Source organism: Ranitomeya variabilis, chromosome 3 (genome assembly GCF_051348905.1).
Source record: "Ranitomeya variabilis isolate aRanVar5 chromosome 3, aRanVar5.hap1, whole genome shotgun sequence".
Taxonomy (NCBI): Eukaryota; Metazoa; Chordata; class Amphibia; order Anura; family Dendrobatidae; genus Ranitomeya; species Ranitomeya variabilis.
In genome coordinates, this window is record NC_135234.1 from 693,611,714 (window position 1) to 693,629,785 (window position 18,072).

At 44.0% G+C, this 18,072-nt stretch overlaps 1 protein-coding gene across 2 annotated transcripts in view; it reads left to right on the plus strand.

The window, feature by feature from the left end:
• The window catches only part of MRPS31 (mitochondrial ribosomal protein S31), a 77,448-nt gene that overhangs the window by 49,899 nt on the left and 9,477 nt on the right, over nt 1-18,072 (plus strand). For both annotated transcript variants that reach the window (XM_077298164.1, XM_077298163.1), the window contains exon 6: nt 8,315-8,458. In XM_077298164.1, coding sequence (XP_077154279.1) covers nt 8,315-8,458 — 144 coding nt within the window. The remainder of the gene's footprint in view (nt 1-8,314; nt 8,459-18,072) is intronic.

The window sequence follows — 18,072 nt, forward strand, 5'->3', positions numbered from 1 at the left end:
TCGTTGCTCGGGTTTTCCTGAGCACGCTCGGGTGATCTCCGAGTATTTGTTAGTGTTCAGAGATTTAGTTTTCATCGCCTCAGCTGAATGATTTATGGCTACTACACAGCTTGATTACATGTGGGGATTCCTTAGCAACCAGGCAACCCCCACATGTATTCAGGCTGTCCAGCAGCCGTAAATCATGCAGCTGCGTCAACAAAAACGAAATCTCCGAGCACTTACAAATACTCGGAGACCACCCGAGCGTGCTCGGGAAAACCGGAGCAACGAGTATACTCACTCATCACAAATTATTATAAATATGAGGGGGCATTACCAGTGTGAGACATGTAATAGTTACCAGTGTGATGTATGATGGTTACCAGTATTTATTTATTTACTAGCTGAAGAGCCCGGCGTTGCCCGGGCATACTAACTGTGGTTAGTTATAACAAATTATAATGATTATCCTCCATCCCATAGTCCCGTGCCCATATACCCATCATACATAACCTTCCCATAGTCCCGTGCCCATATACCCCATCATACATAACCTTCTTCCCATAGTCCCGTGCCCATATACCCATCATACACATCCGCCATCCTATAGTCCCGTGCCCATATACCCATCACACATCCTCCATCCCATAGTCCTGTGCCCATATGCCCATCATACATATCCTCCATCCCATAGTCCCGTGCCCATATACCCACCATACATATCCTCCATCCCATAGTCCAGTGCCCATATACCCATCACACATCCTCCATCCCATAGTTCCATGCCCATATACCTATTATAACATCATCTTCGACATGGCAACCATTCTGACATCATCACCATGGCAACCATTATGACATCACTGTCCCCATTGCAACCTATTATGACATCACTGTCCCCATTGCAACCTATTATTATTATGACATCATTGTCGCCATGGCAACCATTATGACATCATCGTCCACACACACAAACACTCGTTTTTTATATATATATATATATATATATATATATATATATATATTTATTTTACTCACTTATATAGCGCCATTAGTTCCACAGCGCTTTGCAGACATTATCGGCACTGTCCCCATTGGGGCTCACAATCTAGATTCCCTATCAGTATGTCTTTGGAATGTGGGAGGAAATCAGAGTCCCCGGAGGAAACCCAAGCAAACACGGGGTGAACAGACAAACTCCTTGCAGATGTTGTCCTTGGTGGGATTTGAACCCAGGACTCCAGCGCTGCAAGGCTGCAGTGCTATCCACTGAGCCGCCGTGCTACAGTATGATGTGTGATGGCTGCTCTCCTGATCTCACTGCAGAGCGGTGTGTGATTATACCTCACACATCTGCAGGTTCCTCTCAGCTTCCATCTCACAGGCAGCTCATGTGGCAATACAGCAGAGCTGTGAGAGCTGCAGTACAGCAGAGCTGTGAGAGCTGCAGTACAGCAGAGCTGTGAGAGCTGCAGTACAGCAGAGCTGTGAGAGCTGCAGTACAGCAGAGCTGTGAGAGCTGCAGTACAGCAGAGCCGTGAGAGCTGCAGTACAGCAGAGCCGTGAGAACTGCAGTACAGGAGAGCCGTGAGAGCTGCAGTACAGGAGAGCCGTGAGAGCTGCAGTACAGAAGAGCCGTGAGAGCTGCAGTACAGGAGAGCCGTGAGAGCTGCAGTACAGGAGAGCCGTGAGAGCTGCAGTACAGGAGAGCCGTGAGAGCTGCAGTACAGGAGAGCCGTGAGAGCTGCAGTACAGGAGAGCCGTGAGAGCTGCAGTACAGGAGAGCCGTGAGAGCTGCAGTACAGGAGAGCCGTGAGAGCTGCAGTACAGGAGAGCCGTGAGAGCTGCAGTACAGGAGAGCCGTGAGAGCTGCAGTACAGCAGAGCTGTGAGAGCTGCATCTCTTTTATAATGAGACAAAGTTGTATTAGTTACATGTCTCATGCAATGATGGGTTCAGATTAGTCTTAAATCAATTACAGGAAGCTGCTGACGAACATTCGGTGACAGCCGGACACACAGGACTAAAGTAATTTCAGTTTTCCCCCCACTACATTCTCGGATTCTTACGAGCAGTGGCATACATTGGCTGAAGCAGTGTCTGCGGTACGTTTTACATTCTTTGTATGGGATTTGTTGGCCACTTGTATTTTGGCTATACTAATGGAGATGTTGGTCATTGCTAAAAAATGTTATCCTATTACTATCCGAATTATCACATTTTTGTAGAATTCACATCTTTTCTGTTCTCTGGTATTATAGCTGTTTAGGATCTCTGGTGATAAGATGATATGATCCTTGTAAATATAGAAAATACCTTGGATAAAATATTTTGTAGCTATAAAGCTGGCCATACATGTTAGATGGCGGTCTGCTGAACAGCCGACTCTCCCGTTCTGCCGAGCGCTCCTGCTTTCTCCATGAAAAGCCACCAAATTGCCTGTCGGCCGGCGGCTTATCTCACGAAGAACAAATGCTATCGGCAGTCCGAAATAGAGTGCGATCAACATATCTTCCGTCTCTACCATCAGCCGGCCGGTGCCCCCTTACACATTAGACCGTTGGCGAACCCGTAAATGTCGATGGTTTCGGACGACATTAGTCTCTCGTGTATGGGGCCTTCACTTGTCAATACATATGAACATGGTGAGATCCCCTGCTAATGATAACCTGACCGTCTCCTGTCAGGGGGTCCTAGTGATCCGGCAGGTTGTATTCATGTTCATGTGTACCCTCACTTATAGGGGGGTTTCCAGCTTTTTTTTTACCTCTCCAGCTCAGGGAAGGTTGATGATGATAATAATAATAATAATATTATTAGTATACATTTAAATAGCGCCATTTATTCCATGGTGCTTTACATGTGAATAGGGGGCAAATATAGAAAAGTACATTAAACGTGAGCCTAAACAAGGCACACCGGTACATAAGGAGGGAGGACCCTGCCCGCGAGGGCTCACAGTCTGCAGGGGATGGGTGAGGATACACTAGGAGAGGGTACAGCTGGTTGTGCGGTGGTTCAGTAGGTTGAGTATCATTGCAGGCTGTAGGCTTGTCAGAAGAGGTGAGTCTTCAGGTTCTTTTTGAAGGTTTCGATGGTAGGCGAGAGTCTGATGTGTTGGGGTAGAGCGTTCCAGAGTAGGGGGAAGCACGGGAGGAGTCTTGGATGCAGTTGTGGGAAGAAGAGATGAGAGGGGAGTAGAGAAGGAGATCTTGAGAGGATCGGAGGTTGCGTGAAGGAAGGTACCGGGAGACCATGTCCCAGATGTATGGAGGAGACAGATTGTGGATGGCTTTGTATGTCATTGTAAGGGTTTTGAACTGTAGTCTCTGGGCAATAGGAAGCCAGTGAAGGGCTTGGCAGAGAGGAGAGGCTGGGGAGTAGCGGGGAGATGTGGATTAGGGGGGTGGATTAGTCGGGCAGCAGAGTGTAGGATGGATTGGAGTGGTGCCAGAGTGCTAGAGGGGAGGCCAGAGAGTAGGAGGTTGCAGTAGTCAAGGGGGAGATGATAAGGGCATGCACTAGTGTTTTTTTTGGTGTCACGGTCAAGGAATGCGTGGATCCGGGAAATATTTTATAAGTTATAAATAATTTGAGGCAGAAGACCGGGATAAAGCAGGATATACAGAACAGAATGAGTATTTTGGCCTATTTAATGTCTCGTTGCACCTTTACCGCCACTTCTCACCGTTTGTGATGAAATCTGAGATCGGGATCTGACTTGGACGCACTTGCTGGGTGTGAGGAGATGTCTGTGATATAGAGTTTCCTATGGAATGTCTTTGGATGGTAACTCGCTGCGTCTGCTGCTGTGTTTCTGCACTGGAAATGGGATTGCAAAATACATCTTCACAACCAGCAGGAAATACCAAGAGATAATTTGATCCCTGACGTCTCTGGCATGATTTTTGCTTTGCTCTCCGTCCCAAAATTAAAAACTAGTGTGACATTTTGACAATGAACTCGTCTAACTTGTCATAATTATCTGGAGACTGAAAAGGGGTTTAGTTGGCACCAATATCATAGAGTAAAATAAAGTGAGATAAAATAATCCCCATGGATTAGGGGAAGCTGTAATCAGAAAATTCGTGCCATCAATGCCCAGCAGTTTATGAACAACATAGCCCTCTTTAGTCCCGATCTTCTCCCTCCTGTCCAGACCCGGGCATTGTTATATAGTAGAAAAGATGCGCAGTCGGTGTTCTTGCACGGATGTCGGCTGAACTCGAGAATCCAAAGAGTTGGCAAGTAGCGCTGGGTATAGCGGTAGGTTACATTTCCACCTAGTCCGTGTCTTATTCAAACATCATTATGTCCAGTGAGCCAAGTGCGCTGTGCCGGGAATTTGACGGCCTTAGAGGTATATGCCCACGTGTATTGATCCCATTTGTGCACTTTTGTTCTTTGACACTAATATCTTTATCAGCTCATTGCTTTGCACTGTGACATTTTGAATAGTTTATCCCATGCTGATGGGAATTTTTCCCACATATTTCACCTATATGAATATTAATATTTATCTTTTTCACTCTTTTAACGAATTTTTGATTCTTATTTTTATATTTGTTTTTTTGGGGAATTTTATACCTGGATCATATAATATGATTGGTTGATTCATTTTTATATCTCCTGGTCCGTCATACCTATACATCAGCATAAAATAATCATTTTATCAACTTTTTATTATATTGTGCACAGGCACTTGTTTTAATTTTTAATATTTAGTACTACGGTACTAATTGCTATCTGTATTACTACAAGCATTTCTATTTGAATTTATTTTGTGGTCCAATATATTTATTTTAGTCCTATGTCTTTGGAATATTCTCTTTAGTCTATATTGGGCGTGGATGATACTTTGCAAACAGGATCCTATGCTGGGTCCAGCACAGCTTTAATAATGGCAACTATCAGTGAAATAAGCCTGGATAGTTAGTACCCATTGGACTTTTCAGACCTTTTTGGGTAAAGATGCTGAAAAAAGTAAATACGGTAAATCCAATTTTATTTGTAATGTATCAAAATAGATATTTAGTGAAGTTATGAGATATCATTATTATTAAATCTGGGTTGCGTTCTTTACAAACTATAAGCCTAATATGTGCAAAAGAAAAAAAAAAAAGGACAAAAAATCAAGTGACAGGTAAGAAAACGCTGTAAAATCAAATACAGAAAAAGTAAAATAAAAAAGTACGGTACTAATATACTAAGAGGCGCTAAAATATTCGCTCTGAACTCCCACAATCATAGAAATGCATGCTTTGTTATTAAATGGGGAGAAGAAAACAAGCCACTTCTGAAACCACAGTCTGAAGTGTTTTTTTTTTTTTTTCCTTATTTTTTCAGCATCTGGTCCTGCGGGCATAGGTGGGAAACTGTTGCACAATAGATTGCCATCAATGCTGCTAAAATTGTCAGGATCTAATTTATTTTGTCATCTTATAAGAGTTGTCACCAATCCAATTCTCACCTATCCAAGTTGTCCCCATAATGATGGTGCAGCCGTGTCCATGGTCGTGGTGCAGCCGTGTCCATGGTCGTGGTGGAGCCGTGCCCATGGTCGTGGTGGAGCCGTGCCCATGGTCGTGGTGGAGCCGTGCCCATGGTCGGACACTGCACCACTTTTCCAACTGGCCTGCCCCATAGAGAATAAATGGATTGGTGATTCGGTGTAAGACCTCTTGCTCCATCTTAAAACTGGGATAAAAATTCCCCAATCTGCTGATCAGTGCGGGCCCCAGCAGGTGGACATCCACCCATCATCAAGTTATCACCCATCCTTTGGACACTCCTTTAAGTCTTCCACTTTTTGTGTTTCATATATACGGACTACTTGGTACAGCAGTATGTGTTTTTGTGTCTTCGGCTATTAAAGGGGTTGTCTGGCCTTCTTCACTTCTACTGGTGGTGAGCGGTGCCTATGATCTTACGAGCCCACATACCTGATGAGAAGCACCCACCATTAGAAAGAATTGTGCAGGTGTCCTGTTCGTTGTAGCAGTACTCGTGCAGGTATGTGAGGTTGTAACGTCATCGGCACACTTCGCCTCCTATGCAAAAGTAAGCGGAGCAGGAATAGAAGAAGTCAACACGTGATTCTGGGAAAAATTCTCATTTACTTGAATTGGAAATTGGAAAAGTTTTGAATGTGACTCTCCAGAGGAAAAATTGGCAATGTTTGTCTGGAGGTGAGGCTGTACCGTCTTGCCTGTCTGGAGGTGAGGCTGTGCTGTCTTGTCTGGAGGTGAGGCTGTACCGTCTTGCTTGTCTGGAGGTGAGGCTGTACTGTCTTGTCTGGAGGTGAGGCTGTACTGTCTTGTCTGGAGGTGAGGCTGTACTGTCTTGTCTGGAGGTGAGGCTGTACTGTCTTGTCTGGAGGTGAGGCTGTACTGTCTTGTCTGGAGGTGAGGCTGTACTGTCTTGCTTGTCTGGAGGTGAGGCTGTCTTGTCTGGAGGTGAGGCTGTGCTGTCTGGAGGTGAGGCTGTGCTGTCTTGCTTGTCTGGAGGTGAGGCTGTCTTGTCTGGAGGTGAGGCTGTGCTGTCTGGAGGTGAGGCTGTACTGTCTTGCTTGTCTGGAGGTGAGGCTGTCTTGTCTGGAGGTGAGGCTGTACTGTCTTACTTGTCTGGAGGTGAGGCTGTGCTGTCTTGCTTGTCTGGAGGTGAGGCTGTGCTGTCTTGTCTGGAGGTGAGGCTGTCTTGTCTGGAGGTGAGGCTGTGCTGTCTTGCTTATGGCAATTCTGGAAGAGTAGAGACTGTGTAATGAGTGTGCACCTTACCGATGAGAAAAGCATCATTTTTATGGAGTCTCTTTAATCATCTCTTTTGATTCACAATTATGCACCATTGTTACTAAGGACTAGAGGTCACTTCACTGGTCTAGATGAAAAGCTCAGCGTTTCTTGTCTGGCTGTAGCATCCTTCTGACTGCTGGTAAAGGGCTCGGAAGTCTTCTTGTAATTTCAGGAAAACATAAGGAAGACAGTCATTATAAAATGGAAATATAATTTGACCAAGTTTAAATGCCAAAGTCTAGACACGTAATTTCTCAGACTGTTCTCTTCTTGCGGAATCTCATGGATCAAAACCTTTGTGCGCCTTGTTCTCCTGTGCTCTCGCTGTAATTCTAGATCCATGTGCAATTTACATGATTTTCCCCGAATTTGTAGGTTATTCCAGGAATTGCAACATCGTATGTCTATTAGTCACCTGTACAGCAGTATAGGACTAATTCCAAATAAGCTTGCCTTCTACCTGATGGATAGAGAACTTTGACTTCTTTGACAAGATATTCGGTATTCAGACTCCACTTCTAAAGCCAAAGCCATACCTGACCCTACTGCAATAGTAGAGTGAATGCAGCTCCCTCCTTGGGTTCAGGTGCCTTGTTTCTGCACAGAACATGTGCTCTTTAAAGGGAACTTGTCAGCAGGATTGTGCTCAGTAACCTACAGTGTCAGGTCGGCGCCGTTATACTGATTATAATCATACCTGGTGATGAACTCTATCTAGTGGTTGTTGTTTAATCCTTATTTTCAGTTTTGAGTTAATAATATGCTTGTGCTCCTGGGCGGCCTGTGGGGGTCTTCATGTGGTGCTCTGCTTAAGTATTCACCAGTATGGCTTCTGACAGGTCACTGATCTCTTACTGACCTGCCGCCTATTTTACATGATGAATATTATATATATATATAATGGGGAAAAAAATCCCTTTCTACAGCATAGGTGCCTACTGGAGACAAGACAGAGGGAGAGGCTCCTGCTGCAGTCAGTTGTCTTGCAGCCAGACGCTGGACATTGATGAAGAGCAAGGGGGACAAAATGAGCTTCAGAAGCATACTGACGGTTTCAATATAAACAAAGAAAAGGAGATTAACAGAGTAATTACTAAAACAAAGGGGCAGAATAACTTGGCCTAGTGCTAGATGTAAGCTGCACTATTGAGACTTCCCTTAGAGCTTGTCATTAGTCTCTGAGTAGCACTTAGCTGAACGCCTCTACCTTTTAACCATCACTGTGGGTTTCGGCACCCAGACTCCCTAATGAAAACTTCAGACATGCCAAAAGTTTTCTGAGTGTGCGGTGGCCCGCAGATAACCAGTTTTGGAGGAATATATATAATGCTGCAACACCCGATAGATTACATTTTCCTATCCAGTTCCATTGCTTGCATCAGAGCGTTCTGTGAATATTTGTGGGGGAATCTTTTTGAGATACATATATATAGTATTAGATCTGTGGTCTCCCTATTGATTTATGGCCGTTTTTCCACTTCTACTTGTGTGATTTCTTGAATAGATAGCTAAAATGCTTCTATCTCATTTACTATTATCAGACATGCCACCTACTCTTTGGGATCTAGAGCTGGCGAAGGAGATTGCCTTCATCTTTGAGCATCCTCCGAGGAATGGATTTGAAGAGATGATACAATGGACAAAAGAAGGAAAACTCTGGAGTTTTCCCATTGACAATGAAGCCGGTAAGCTAACAACAGGGCATGATTATAATTGCTGTCTGGATTACCATATCCGCTTTCTATACAGGTCAATAAAAGAAGGGCCCCCGCTGCTGAATCCGGGGCCCCTGCTCCAATGTTTTCAGCTATGATGTCACATTGATACGTGAGACTATTGCACCTAAGTACTGACCTAGGTGATTCTCTACAGCAATCATGCCTGATGACGTGACTGGGACGTAACCCCTTCATGACGTTTGCTTTATATGTATGCCGGATGTCAAGCACGTGTGGAGCTGTACCTTAACACTGCCGGCACCTGCTCCAGTACTAAAGTAGCATTTGAGTGTCGTGATCCGGCGTCCATTCTAATGCTCATGACTGCCTCATCCCTCGCTATGTGATCGTGCAAATAGATTGCAGTGGAAGCCGGGGTCACTGCTGAAGGCTGTCATTGGCGCGATCTTTGTACTCTTATTTTCACCATTTACTGCAATACTGTCATTTTGTTGCACATAATACTTAAAAGATAAAGGAATAGGAAAAAGATATAAAGGTATTCAAAAACCAAACAGAACAACTCTAAAAGGAACCTGTCATGTCCCAAAGTTCTATTAACCTGCTTATATGGGGTTCATTTGCAGGTTAATAGCATTCTAAAGCCATGTAGCTGCCACGCCAAAAGCTTGACTTCTGAGAGGTAATCAGCTTTATTCCTCCCGGCCGTCTCAGCTTTCGGTCATAGAGGAGCGGCCGTCGCAGCATTAAGTCACCAATCAGTACATAGTGAGTGGCGGCTGTAACCGCGCCCCAGCACTGACTGACAGCCGGCTCAGCATTGATGCTTTATTCACTCTCCCCTGGGCCCAGCTGAGTGAGTCTCGGCCGCTGCTCCCGGTGTATTATCTGGAGTGCTGATGGCACGTCGACATAATGCAACCAATGGATGAGCTGTGAGTCTCGTGTCATCAACTTGGACAGAACCAGTGATTGACTGCCGCGACGTGACTTCAGCACTGCAGACAATAACTGACACTGGGAACAGCGGGCGAGACTCCGCGACGGACCATGGTAGGGTGAGTAAGGGACAATTTATTTACAAATTAGAAAAAATGATACTGGGAAACAGGGTTTTTTCTAAAACTGGAAAAGCCCTTTAAGGGGTTAAACAAAGGTGAAACCACAGATTCGACCTATGAAATCTGATCTGCACCTATAATCTATTCGTGCACTATCAGTAAATAGCATTGACCCCAGCTCGTGTGTAAAACTGTATTTATAAATGCAGCGGCCTTGGTGATGAATCTCTGCCTTGGGATAGTAGAAATCGGCTTTGTCGCTTGTTACAACTGATGAAGTGAGTCCTAATCTGCGAGGCTGGCTGTCCGCGAATTCCCAGGCTGCTACCTTACAGCAGTGCCCTGCACCCCATTATGCTGCTCTGCAGACGGTTACTGAAGAAAAGATCCGTACGGCTACAAGTTATAAAGGAGCCAACAATCATCAGGAATGTGTGTGGCTGTTTAGTACATCCATTCTCTCGGAGCAGCAGGGATCGTTCGGGGTATAAAGCTGGTTCTAGGTCAGTGGTCCACATCCAATTACCAACATGTCAGAAGGCTCATTTGCAGGCTGTGCCAATTGGTTCTCGAGGGCCCGGAGAAAGGCAGAGCCTGGGGAGCCTCTTAGCAGGAGACAGCGCGGCAAACAAGAGAGGATAATATGACGTGAAAGTTCCCGGCAAGTGACAACAATACGATAAATTAAAGTAGCAAGAATTGTTTGTGGAAAGAAAAGCATTGAAAGCCAATGAATGCTCTCTTACTGTCTATGGGAAAGGAAAATCTGTCCACTGCCGGAGCCGTCATCCATTCCGGTGTCTGATTGCGAGTTTACTACCGTACCGGCCGTGTACACAGAAGTGTTGGGAAAGCCACTTCTTGCTGCATTTACAACTTACTGCCTGACCAAACCCATTACCCTTCTGTCGTTACATGTCCTGGTTCGGGGATACTATTTATTGTACATATAAACCAACATTTTTTTTGTGGTGGGTGAAAAAGGTTTTGTTTTTCTTTCATTTGCCCATTTGCTTTTTCCATTCTCTTTCCCAAGAGCCATAACATTTTTTTTCCTATCGACATATCCTTATGAGGACTTGTTTTTTTGCAAGAGAGTTTTTTTGTTTTGAGTGATACTATTGATTTTTACCATAGAATATACTGAAAGAAAAAACACAGGAAAATTGTTGTGGGGGGTTTGGGCAATTCTGCCATTGCTTTTGAGGTATTGTCTTTAAGGCATTCATTGTGCCGTAAAAATGAAATGGCGACATGATTCAGGTCAGTAGTGTTACAGCTACTCTAAATTTGTAGGTTATTTTTATATGTTTTAGTATTTACAATATTCATAGTTACATAGGTTGAAAAAAAGACGTCAGTCAGTTTCATCCTTTCTCCACCAATTGTTCATTTGTTCACTAAATTAACCCATTTCTGACATTGACATATTAATCTGATTCTGACAGCTGACATCCGACACTAAGTGCCAGGAGCTGTCACGCACCGCTCCCGGCACTTTAACCCCCAAAATGCTGCGATGGGACAAGATCACAGCATTCCGGGAGCCGGCAGAGGACTGAAAGTCCCTCTGCCTTTGGATCATAGACCCCACGGTGTGACGTGGGGTCCCAATCATTGCCATGGTGACCCGATGTCGTCAGGACGACATCCGGGTCACCAGAGCTAGGAAACTTGCTGATCACGCGCAATGCAGAGCTGACAGTTTATACCGCATAGGGATGCTGCTGCATCCCCATGCTGTAGAAGCGGTCATAATGCAAAAAATGATAGTCCCATAGTGGGACAAAGTAAAAAAGTAAAAGAAAAGCAAAACCTTTTTTAAAATACCGTAATTGTAAAAATACAAAAAAAAAATCAAAAAATCAAAAATTATAATAAAAAAATCAAGATATTGTATCTATAAATAAATATGCTTCATCATACCACAGAACAAAAAGTGGAGTAAAACGCAATCAAAATGACCGATGTAAATAAACATTGTTCTGCAAAAAACAAGCCACCATGCAGCTCCTCCATTTAAAAAATAAAAAAGTTACAGCTGTCGGAATAAGGCGATGCAAAAAATAATTTTGTCCATAAAAGTTTTTAAGGTCTAAAAGCACCTAAACATAAAAAAAAGATATAATTGAGGTATCGCTGTAATCCTACTGGCCCGAAGAATAAAACTGCCTTGTCAATTTTACCACACACGGGCCGGCATAAGCCAATACCCCCCCCCCCCCAAAAAAAAAAAATAAATAAATTAAAAAAAATAATCGGAATAGAAAGTGATCAAAAGATGTCATGTGCCCGAAGATGGTACCCATAAAAACGTCAGCTCGTCCCGCAAAAAACAAGACCTCACATGACTCTGTGGGAAAAATTATAGCGCTCAAAATATGGTGATGCAAAAACCATTTTTTGCAATACAAAACGTCTTTTAGTGTATGACAGTAGACAAACAAAAAAGCCCGTTATAAATCTATCATCGCTGTAATTGCACCGACCCGAAGAATAAAGTCACCTAGTCACTGACACCGCACAAGGAACGGCGTAAAACATAAATAAAACCACATTCTGCATCCCAAAAATCGCAGTAAGGCTCGGGACACATATTTATTCTGCTTTTTGCGCGGAGTGCTTGCATCGTGGTTTTCGTGTAAATTTCTGAAATACATGATTCAGACGGAACCTCTGGCTGAAGACCCTATAATAAGGCAGATGGAGGCACTGTGACCTATGATCTTGCGGTGTCTTTTTAGGATTGCATAAAAGTGCTGTCGGCCACAGTTTTGTGAACTTTTTTTTTTTTTTTAAAAAAGGACACCGCTGAACAGAGGTCAGACTGTGTCCAGAATAGAAATGAGCAAATTTGCTCGGGTTCCCTCTTATTCGGCAATCTACAGGAGGAACCCGGCTTCCTGGATCGCAGCGGCCGATCAGTTGATCGTCGCTGCAGTTCCATGTGCCGTTGCTGTGTCACAGTCATGACACATGCATGGAAAGCCCAACAAACATGTGTGTGTCGTGACTGTGACACAGCCGCGACACATGCAGCTGTGGCGCCGATCAGCTGATCGACCAGCGCGATCCAGGAAGCCTGGTTCCCTCTGCAGCTTGCCGAATAAGAGGGAACCTGAGCACATTTGCTCATCTCTAGTTCAGAGTAACTCTGCTGCCTCATTAAAGTGAATGGATCCCTTCGGGGGGTTTCATCTGAATCGCGTCACTAAGAGATTTAGATGGAAACCCCAAAGTAAGTGGTCAGCGCAGAACGCTGGATAACTGTGATCCAAAATTTTATGTAAAATGTTCCCAACAAGAGCTTCAACTAAATCCACAAAAAAAGCAAGCCCTGGCCCAGGTCCGTTAATGGAAATATACTGGACTTCCACGTTACTGGTAGTACAAAGGCTCTGGAAAAGTAATATGGCTCCTCACCCGCCAAAATAAATTCAGCAAATTCTCCACACTCAAATCCAAATTCCACCCTCACTTATGAGCCCCACATTGTACCTAAACAAACATATTGCATCCATGTTTGGCATTTCTGAAGCGATGAGAGCCCACCTAACTTGCGGGTGCATGGCTCCAGAAGCATGGGCTGAGCATAACGTACTGGTGACTGCAACATACTGGTCACTACAGCGTCCTGGTCACTACAACGGCAGTTTGCAATTTTCACTTGGCAACATTCGTTGCTGCTTATTTCTGGAAAATACCCATGGCGTCAAAATAGTCACTACACCTGTAGATAAATTCCCCAAGGGGTATAGTTTCTCAAATGGAGTCAATTGAGGGGGGATTCTGCTCTTCTAGCAATTGGGGACTCTGTATACGGAATCCGCAAACTGTTGTAGGAAAGTCTGCGCACCAAGAGGCAAATAGCGCTAGATTGCTCCTGAGTCTCTCCATATGGCTAAGTAGTACTGTACAGCCACATATGGGGGATTGGGGTATTGTCACGTTCAGTAGAAATTGTGGGACAAATTTTGGTGCCATTTTTACCCACTTATTGGGTGAAAATGTAAAATCTGGGGCTAAAACAAAATTTTGGTAGTAAAAATGTACACTGATGAAAAAAATAAAGGGAACACTTAAACAGAATATAACTCCAAGTAAATCAAACTTCTGTGAAATCAAACTGTCCACTTAGGAAGCAACACTAATTTGATAATCAATTTCACATGCTTTTGTACAAATTGAATAGACAACAGTTGGAAATTATTGGCAATTATCGAGACACACTCAATAAAGGAGTGGGTTCTGCAGGTGGGGACCACAGACCACATCTCAGTACCAATGCTTTCTGGCTGATGTTTTGGTCACTTTTGAATGTTGGTTGTGCTTTCACACTCGTGGTAGCATGAGATGGACTCTACAACCCACACAAGTGGCTCAGGTAGTGCAGCTCATCCAGGATGGCACATCATTGCGAGCTGCGGCAAGAAGGTTTGCTGTGTCTGTCAGCGCCTCCCGCCGCTGGACACTACGTTACCAGGAGACAGGCCAGTATACCAGGAGACGTGGAGGGGGCCGTAGGAGGGCAACAACCCAGCAGCAGGACTGCTACCTCAGCCTTTGTGCAAGGAGGAACAGGAGGAGCACTGCCGGAGCCCTGCAAAATGAACCCAGCAGGTCACAAATGTGCATGTGTCTGCACAAACGGTTAGAAACCAACTCCATGAGGATGGTCTGAGTGCCCAACGTCCACAGATGGGGGTTGTGCTCACAGCCCAACACCATGCAGGATGCTTGGCATTTGCCACAGAACACCAGGATTGGCAAATTCACCACTGGCACCCTGTGCTCTTCACAGATGAAAGCAGATTTATACTGAGCAGATGTAACAGAGACTGGAGACGACGTGGAGAGCGATCTGCTGCCTGCAACATCCTTCAGCATGACTGGTTTGGCAGTGGGTCAGTAATGGTGTGGGGTGGCATTTCTTTGGAGGGCCGCACAGCCCTCCATGTGCTCGCCAGAGGTAGCCTGACTGCCATTAGGTACCGAGATGAGATCCTCAGACCCCTTGTGAGACCATATGCTGGTGCGGTTGGCCCTGGGTTCCTGCTAATGCAGGACAATGCCAGACCTCATGTGCCTGGAGTGTGTCAGCATTTCCTGCAAGATGAAGGCATTGAAGCTATGGACTGGCTCGCCCATTTCCCACACCTCAATCAGATTGAACACATCTGGAACATCATGTCTCGCACCATCCACCAACGTCACGTTGCACCACAGACTGTCCAGGAGTTGGCAGATGCTTTAGTCTAGGTCTGGGAGGAGATCCCTCAGGAGTCCATCCGCCGCCTCATCAGGAGCATGTCCAGGCGTTGTAGGGAGGTCATACAGGCACGTGGAGGCCACACACACTACTGAGCATCTTTTCCTTGTCTTGTGGCATTTCCACTGAAGATGGATCAGCCTGTAACTTCATTTTCCACTTTGATTTTGAGCATCATTCCAGCTCCAGACCTCCGTGGGATATTCGTTGTGATTTACATTGATGATTTTTAGGTTTTATTGTTCTCAACATATTCCACTATGTAATGAATAAAGATTTACAACTGGAATATTTCATTCAGCGATATCTAGGATGTGGGATTTTAGTGTTCCCTTTATTTTTTTGAGCAGTGTATGTACAGTGGGGCAAAAAAGTATTTAGTCAGTCAGCAATAGTGCAAGTTCCACCACTTAAAAAGATGAGAGGCGTCTGTAATTTACATCATAGGTAGACCTCAACTATGGGAGACAAACTGAGAAAAAAAAATCCAGAAAATCACATTGTCTGTTTTTTTATCATTTTATTTGCATTTTATGGTGGAAAATAAGTATTTGGTCAGAAACAAACAATCAAGATTTCTGCCTCTCACAGACCTATAACTTCTTCTTTAAGAGTCTCCTCTTTCCTCCACTCATTACCTGTAGTAATGGGGCCTGTTTAAACTTGTTATCAGTATAAAAAGACACCTGTGCACACCCTCAAACAGTCTGACTCCAAACTCCACTATGGTGAAGACCAAAGAGCTGTCAAAGGACACCAGAAACAAAATTGTAGCCCTGCACCAGGCTGGGAAGACTGAATCTGCAATAGCCAACCAGCTTGGAGTGAAGAAATCAACAGTGGGAGCAATAATTAGAAAATGGAAGACATACAAGACCACTGATAATCTCCCTCGATCTGGAGCTCCACGCAAAATCCCACCCCGTGGGGTCAGAATGATCACAAGAACGGTGAGCAAAAATCCCAGAACCACGCGGGGGGACCTAGTGAATGAACTGCAGAGAGCTGGGACCAATGTAACAAGGCCTACCATAAGTAACACTCTACGCCACCATGGACTCAGATCCTGCAGTGCCAGACGTGTCCCACTGCTTAAGCCAGTACATGTCCGGGCCCGTCTGAAGTTTGCTAGAGAGCATTTGGATGATCCAGAGGAGTTTTCGGAGAATGTCCTATGGTCTGATGAAACCAAACTGGAACTGTTTGGTAGAAACACAACTTGTCGTGTTTGGAGGAAAAAGAATACTGAGTTGCATCCATCAAACACCATACCTACTGTAAAGCATGGTGGTGGAAGCATCATGCTTTGGGGCTGTTTCTCTGCAAAGGGGCCAGGACGACTGATCCGGGTACATGAAAGAATGAATGGGGCCATGTATCGTGAGATTTTGAGTGCAAACCTCCTTCCATCAGCAAAGGCATTGACGATGAAACGTGGCTGGGTCTTTCAACATGACAATGATCCAAAGCACACCGCCAGGGCAACGAAGGAGTGGCTTCGTAAGAAGCATTTCAAGGTCCTGGAGTGGCCTAGCCAGTCTCCAGATCTCAACCCTATAGAAAACCTTTGGAGGGAGTTGAAAGTCTGTGTTGCCAAGCGAAAAGCCAAAAACATCACTGCTCTAGAGGAGATCTGCATGGAGGAATGGGCCAACATACCAACAACAGTGTGTGGCAACCTTGTGAAGACTTACAGAAAACGTTTGACCTCTGTCATTGCCAACAAAGGATATATTACAAAGTATTGAGATGAAATTTTGTTTCTGACCAAATACTTATTTTCCACCATAAAATGCAAATAAAATGATAAAAAAACAGACAATGTGATTTTCTGGATTTTTTTTTCTCAGTTTGTCTCCCATAGTTGAGGGTTACCTATGATGTAAATTACAGACGCCTCTCATCTTTTTAAGTGGTGGAACTTGCACTATTGCTGACTGACTAAATACTTTTTGCCCCACTGTATGTGTGTGTGTGTATATATATATATAGATAGATAGATAGATAGATATATAGTTATATAGATAGATAGATAGATATATATATATATATATATATATATATATATATATATATATATATATATATATATATATTATATATATATATATTTATATTATATTATATTACAGTTGTGCTCAAAAGTTTACATACCCCGGCATAATTTTGTTTTCTTGGCCTTTTTTCAGAGAGTATGAATGATAACACCAAAACTTTTTCTCCAATCACAGTTTGTGGTTGGGTGAAGTCATTTATTGTCAAACTATTGTGTTTTCTCTATTTAAATCATAATGACAACCCAAAACATCCAAATGACTCTGATCAAAAGTACATATACCCAATTTCTTAATACCGTGTATTGCCCCCTCTAACATCAATGACAGCTTGAAGTCTTTTGTGGTAGTTGTGGATGAGGTTCTTTATTTTCGCAGATTGTAAAGCTGCCCACTCTTCTTGGCAAAAAGCCTCCAGTTCCTGTAAATTCCTGGTCTGTCTAGCATGAACTGCGCGCTTGAGAGCTCCCCAGAGTGGCTCAATGATATTCACTTTGTTCTGCTCTGTAGCCAATGACAGGTCGACTTGGCCTTGTGTTTTGGATCGTTGTCATGTTGGAACGTCCAAGTACGTCCCATGGGCAGCTTCCGAGCTAATTTGCCTCCAGTATTTGCTGATAACGTGCTGCATTCATCTTTCCTTCAACTTTGACCAACTTTCCTGTGCCTTTGTAGCACATACATCCCCAAAACATCAGCGATCCACCTGCATGCTTTACTGTAGGATTGTTGTTCATTTCATCATAGGCCTTGTTGACCTCTCTCCAAATGTAACATTTATGGTTGTGGCCAAAAAGTTCAGCACAGGCTTGTCTGTGCTGTTTTGCGTACTGTAAGCGAGATACTTTGTTGCATTTGCGCAGTAATGGCTGTCTTCTGGCGACTTGACCATGCAGCCCATTTTTCTTCAAGTGCCTCCTTATTGTGCATCTTGAAACAGCCATAACCCTAGTTTTCAGAGAGTCCTGGATTTCAGCTGATGTTATTTGTGGGTTTTTTTTTGCCTCCCAAACAATTTTCCTGGCAGTTGTGAACGACAGTTTTGTTAGTCTACCTGACCGTGGTTTTATTTTTACAGAGGCCCTGATTTTCCATTTGTTAATCACAGTTTGACCGCTGCTGACTGGCATTGTAAGTTCCTTGGATATCTTTTGATATCCCTTTCCTGTTTTATACAGTTCAACTACCTTTTCCCGTAGATCCGTTGACAATTCTTTTGCTTTCCCCATGACTCAC